Source organism: Apaloderma vittatum, unplaced genomic scaffold, assembly GCF_000703405.1.
Source record: "Apaloderma vittatum isolate BGI_N311 unplaced genomic scaffold, ASM70340v1 scaffold87, whole genome shotgun sequence".
Classification (NCBI taxonomy): Eukaryota; Metazoa; Chordata; class Aves; order Trogoniformes; family Trogonidae; genus Apaloderma; species Apaloderma vittatum.
Genome location: NW_009726549.1, coordinates 301 through 6,890, shown reverse-complemented (window position 1 = coordinate 6,890; position 6,590 = coordinate 301). Strand labels below are relative to the sequence as shown.

Below are 6,590 nucleotides of genomic sequence, written 5' to 3'. Positions count from 1 at the left end.
CCCGAAAAGCATCTTTCTTTCTCTGGCTGGGAAGATGATACAACCTCCTTACTAAGGGTAGTCAATTCTATTCTCTCGCCTTTCTAGCATGGCAGTTTCAGAACTCGTTTTAATTCTTGTTTAATTCTTGTCTTGCAGACAGCAAGAACACCCATCGGTTGTAAATCCAGAAGGAGAAGTTCAGAGCCCTCCAACAGCTCTCACACTCAGTACAGTAAGGAGCTCCAAAGACATTTTGGAAAGGTATGGGGATGGCTGAATTAGAAAAAGTTACGACAGTGTAGAAACCCTGTCAAGTGTTAACTGAATATTTAGAAAAAAAATTTTAAAAACATCTGTCCATGGAGGAGTAGCTATTGTAGGAAGATGACAAAAGGCTGCTGGACTTTCTGCCTTTGGCAAGTGGCTGATATCCATTCCAGACCCACAGTGACGGGCAGTCATTGCTAACTAGAGACACTTGCAATTGCATCTTCCTTTTTATTTTACCCAAGCAACTTTCCAAGTGCTTCTTTATTATTATTCACATCATGGTAAGGTCTCCAGAAGGCTTGGCACTGCATAAAAGGCCATGTACCCCAGCAAGTGCTGACAAAACCAAAAAGTGGAATATCTGGGAGGGAAAGGCATGAAGCAGCTGACCAAGATCATCTGAGAGGTCAATGAAGAATATTTTCTTTGCAGTTTTCAACACAGCCACTGCTCTAAACTGCTAGATGGGAAGGAATGAGCCCCACAATCAAGTAACCTGCTGGCTGCAGCCCTGGGTGGATAAAGTTGGAATTTGCCCCAGAGACTGACAAGGAAAATGAAGTTCATGGAAGAAAAACAAAAAGAGGACCCTAAACCCAATTCTTGTTTTGACAGGTTTCTGCTGCCTTTCGGCTGTTTTTTTTATGTTGAATACCTTGCCCTGGTACAAGTTAACCTGGTGTTGTGTCCCTGGTGCCATCAGAGCTCACAGTCTGGTCTTCCTTCTAGACAAGAGGGTTGTCTTACTACTTATTTTATCAGAGCTAAGAAAGAGGCCTTTTTTAACATACTAAGCAGAGGAAGGGGTGAAAATTTTTCCTAAAAACACAAGGAACACTTCATTTCTTGACCACACCGAGCAGGCAGTCTTATCTGATAATGTCCTCAAGAGCTCATAGCTTCAGGAGCATCTCCCAGCAAGGGCACAGCTAACCTGGCACAGACACCAGCTCCACCAGCCCCTTCAGGCAAGCAAGGTGAGGAGTCCTTCCTAGTCCTGCCAGACAGTACGGAAACGCAGTTGGAAGAGCAAGACAGTGTTTGTTTGTTTGTTTGTTTCCCTCAATAAGTTTTCTAACTTGTGAGCCAGAAGAGGCTACTTGCCTTCAAACACTTTCTGCTTGCTTTCATGCTCTGTAGCAGCTACTCTGAGCTCAGCCTGCCCAACCCTGTCTTGATCCGAAGGGCTGAGACGACAACTATCTGCAGCCTCCAGCCTTCCTCTTCTTATCTTCACCCTGCTCATGTTTTATTATTTTGCTTTCACTTAGCAGCTTTCACCAGCCACAGGGCACTTCACAGGATCCTGAGCCACAGGCCTGGATTGGGACAGCTGGTATCACAAATAGGTGCAGAGCCACATTGCCTCCGAGGAAGCATCTGTTCCTTGGAGTCAGAGTAATCTCATATTTGATCCAACTTTACTGAAGGAATAATCAGTTTGTGGATGTTATTGATGCCTGCTCTGATGTGGATGAGCTTTGATTTTATACCTTCTCTGTCCCAAGGAGGTGGCTCAAGCCTCCGGAGGGACTAATCTTAGAGCATTGGGAAAGACTCCACAAATGCAGATGGAGCACGACTGTACAGCTGTTCAGAGTCACAAAAAAATGAGAATTTGTCCAGTAGCAAATCTGCAATTAAAGGTTTCAAGATGCTAAGTGAATGCAAGTAACTTTTCTACTTAAGCAGTAAAGGATTCAATGTCCAGCTGATGCATTTATCACAAATGTGGTAATAGAGATGTCTGTTTTATTGGCTGCTGCTTAGCCTAGTGTGCATAACTGGCTGATACTTAATTAATTGAACGTGGTATTACAAAACCCAATCTGCTTACAAAGACTCCTTTCAGGCAGAAGTTGTCATATTTACTCTGATCTCAGAGAGATAAGTTCTAAGTTATCTTTTCTTAGAAAAACTAGCAAATAAATGTGAAAGAAACAGTAAAAGAAAAATACCTGGAAAAATACTTTTGTATTTTTTTTTCTCTGGATAAGGACACTGTGTTTTGAAATAATTTTCATTCTTTGTAGAGATTTTTTTTCTTTTTTTTACTGATAAAGACAGCAAATTTCCTGGTGTTATTGGCAAATAAGAGTCAAAATCCAATCTTCTTTTTCGTATCTGAGTGTACACAAGAAGTAAGTCCCATATAATCAATAATTCTGTATTTATCAATAAATAAAATGTGCCACAGACCATACTCTGACCCTCGGGGCAGGGGTACAACATATCCAAGTAGACACATGCTGTTATCCCCAGAACAGAGTAGATATACCAACCGAGAACGGACCTTTTCCCATGCTATCTATCTCCCAGGTCATGAGCAGGCACTGTCCTAGAAGTCTTAACCAACAAAAATGATTCTGGGATTTCTCAAAACTTGTGATTTAACAGTTTGCTGACTGATGGGCAATGCTCAGCATAGATTTGCCCAGTCTATGTGATTAGGGCACAACCCACACCCCAAGCACAGGAATGTTATATTTTTGTCCCAGGTTAAGGAGAGTGTGAGCAATCTTGCTCCAGACTGTATCTCAGAAGTCTTCATCCAGACTTCATACATGTAGCTTTGTTTTCCTCCTCTGCCACGGTCTATCTGCATGACCTTGGGCAAGTCACTCCTCTGGCTGGGCTGCAGACTGCAGCTTAGCGTAGCAATAACTGTGAACAGCCTAGACAGTGTCCCCAAAGCAATAGGAGCAGGCCTTTTCCTACAGCCTGGTTCACCTGGCCTTTCAGAAGAGCAAACTAGCCTACCATGTCCCCCGTGTTGCCAGAATGGATTTTAAAGCCACCTCAGGCATTTGCAACTGCACTGCAGTCTGCTCTCTGGGTGTGCCATCTCTCTGCTTTTCCTCTGGAGAGTGGAGAGACACCAAGACTTCCCCACTCGCAGAGGGGCAGTGCAGATGGATGTTTTCAAGGCTATAAGCTCTTTGAACACTACAGCAAGTAACGAATAAACGATCATTACCCTTTGCAGCCAGATTTTCTTCAGAAATGCTGAGCAGTTTCACAAGATTTTGCAGCCCAATAACAGGAGCAGTTTGCTCATACAGCTTCCACAAAAGTCCAGTGAAAGCTGGCAAGAACCCTCAGCCATCCTCACCAGAGAGAATCGAACTAATTTGGCGTCCAGCAGGAGACGAGAGGGACAAAGTGAGAGCTGCTCACAAGGCTTGAGGGAAAGTAAACACTACAAGATGTTTTTGCAGCTCCCAGATGGAGCCGGAGAGGGATTGGAACAGCTCAACACCATCGTCGTGGTTCCCAAATGACTACAGGTTGACACTTGACCCATGTTCCCTGCAGACTCAGCACATCTGGAAGACCTGCACAGTTTTTAGACTCACCATACTGTTCTCAGAAAATTCTTTTTTTCAGAGGTCATTAGTAAAAAAAAAAGACAGAGAAAAATCTACCAGTATTAACAAAACAGCATGTCCTTTGAGAAAGTGAGGCATCCTAGAAGATCCTGGTGGGTCCTGATGGTGCAGGAAAGTTTAGGTGAGAAAGCTCCTGAGGACAGGAACAGGTGAGTGTGATGATCACTGTCCCACACTGAGTAAGGGCAGGAACGTTTGGCCCTCTTGTTTGCATTTCCATAAGGTCTAACCACAACCACTCCTTCATGTCACGACTCAGGCAAAAAGAGATAGATCAGCTCACGGGTACAGCCACAGGGGTTGTTTCCCTTTGCTGAACATCCAGAGATTGAGCCAACCTCAGAGGTGTAGCATCTGAGATATTTGTGGCTAAACTCATCCGGATACCCCAAAACAAGAAACACAGGCCAGGGTTTCTACAGCCTTTGCTCAGAGGTACAGAGAGAGGGAGGTGAGTAAATATCTTGGGAACCTGAATTAAACCATTATTTTGGCCATGGCTTAAAGGAGACCAAGAGACATTTGCCCACAACTTCCTAACCTGTGGTAGATGGGACAACAGAGATGATAGAGATCATCTAGTGAATTAATCTACACAAAGCATCTGGAGCCAAAGAGACCAGAGGAGACGAGTCTCTGATGGCCAGCCCAGGTTCAGGGCTGACCACGGTCCCACAACACATTCCTTACGAGATCGGAAAAAGAAAAACTGTGGCAAAGTCTGTTTTTCTTTCTCAGTAACAACAGTGACTCTCCCTATCTGCAGAAATGGGTTGTAATCATTAGCTTTACTCTGAAGTGCAGTCACAGATTTTGTCGACTTTACCTCCCGACATCATAAAGTGAAGTGAGAAGTAGAAAGCCGCCTGCACGTGCATTTATTCCTTTATCCAGAAGATGATACACAACAGCTACTTGGGGGATTGACAGTGCCAGGCTGGTGTTCGGCAGTGCTCAGAGTCAGACATCTATGCTTTGGGTAAACTTTTCTCTGTGTGAATTATCTACTGATCACTTATCCTCATAAATCTCTAATCCGGACTAGGATATTTTTTCTTTCACTTTTATGTTGAAAGAAGAAGGATCTGTAAGCAATCCCCTAGTACCAAAATGCATTGCTAGTGTTCCCATCCTAGTTTTGCCAAGCTCAGTCAAAGTTTCTCTACACGAGAAAATTAATCTGGATTGAGAAAGTAGAATGACTATTTCTATATAAAGATGGTTTATAACAACATCAGTCTAGATTATCAGTATTCTCCACTGAACTCTCCTAATCTTGGCTTTAAAATAAAACAAAATTGAAGGATATTTGGCAACAGCAAAAATGTCTTCACAGCGAATTAAAAGATAACGTTTGTCCAGGGATATTTATTGCAGAATAATTCATGTTTCTGAGCTCTCCTTGCACTCAGGACTTTCCAGCAGCAGCAAGGACACCTTTCCTTTTCCACACACTCAACTCAAAAAGCCACAACTCGGCACAAAGCAATTTCTGCAACATCTAGAGTGACAGGACCAAATTCTAACTGTCCCACCTGTCCCTTTCACGGATGCAAAAAGAACAATAAAATCAATCTATGCCTCTGCTTGAGTTTTTGGAGCGGGGACTAGCTTTACTTTTTTTCCTGGTAAATGAAGAGTAAGAAACAAATGATAACTTCAGAATCTGGCTACTACTTGCAAGAGCACTACCTTCCTCATCCTTGAAGATCTTTTTGAAAAAAGGAGAGGGCAGATAACCCCAAAGAGGCTCTCTGGTTTAAAAGAAGGACCGTATGATCTTCTCTGTGACCTGAGCCTTGAGTACCTCGTGTGCTAGAGAGTTTGTCACACTCTGTGAAATAAACTCTGCCTCTGGTGCAATGCCTGGGGGAGCATGCAGATGTACTGTAAATCACAGAAACTTCTTTCAGCAGCCACCCGCAAACTTTGCACCTTGTTAGTCCTGGTGAATAGGACTGCTCCAGATGAGAGGGAAAACAGATGGGTGCTTGTGTGCCGGGGAAATATTCCTGAAATCTTTTGTGCCAATTTGTTTATTCTTTTAATTGGAAGGATTGAAACTTCTTTCACCTTTTACCTTGTTTTGCCTTTGCTGGAAGCCTCTAGCTGATGGGATCTATCAAAAAACTCCAGCCCATCCATCAGCAGCAGTGTTAGCTATTTTCAGACCAAGAGAAAAAATTCCACCTCCCCTCCCCTTCTTTGCATGCAGGTAAAGGAAAAGAAGGCAGGACACCTGAAACCGCTTCTGGCCCAAACCTCCTGCTGCTTCTCCAGCTCTTGCCGAGGCAGGGAGATACAGGAGCTCACTGTGCATTTGAGGAAAGCCTTTTCTGGCCATATTAGAGATAAATTATCCCACCACAGCACTGAGTGTGGAAGAGGTGATAGTGAAACCCCAGCTCTCACCCCCCCCCACCGACCTTCTGTCCCTTTTCCCGATGTTTTAACCCTTCAAGGCATTGCAAGGTCTCCCGGTCCCGAGGTTGTTCTCCACTCCCTGCTTCTCCTGGCTGGTTACCGTACAGTCCTCCCACCCTCCCTCCTCGTACAGAACAATAGCAAGGCACCGGTTTCAGCTGCTTCCCGAGGAAAGCCCAGATCACACACATTTAGCTACAGAGATATAGATATGAATATATTTCTCTTTGCTGTTTAGGACAAGAAATGAAGTGCTGCCTCTTTAATTGGCAAAAGCATGCAGTAAGAGCATACCTTTAATTTAGTGTTGGGATAGCTCACTTGCACCCTGGCTGTTGTCTTATTGGAGAGGGCAGCCTGCCTCAGATCCTCTAGCACTGAAATAATATCATCCAGCACGCATTTCTTATCCTGATTTCTCAACACACATAGATGGGAAAAAGTATAATTATAGCCTTTGTAGTTCACCTTCATTTCCAGCACGGCTCGGTGGATCTGCAGGATCACATCAGCCTGATGCAAAAT

General features: G+C 43.8%; 1 protein-coding gene across 1 annotated transcript in view; it reads right to left on the bottom strand.

Annotated features, from left to right (window-relative positions):
• PTCHD4 (patched domain containing 4) overlaps positions 1 to 6,590 on the bottom strand; it is a gene marked incomplete at its 5' end in the record, with an annotated part of 81,205 nt that overhangs the window by 74,320 nt on the left and 295 nt on the right. Inside the window, 1 exon segment of the mRNA XM_009873317.1 lies at positions 6,360 to 6,590. This exon segment is cut by the window's right edge and continues 33 nt beyond it. Coding sequence (XP_009871619.1) covers positions 6,360 to 6,590 — 231 coding nt within the window.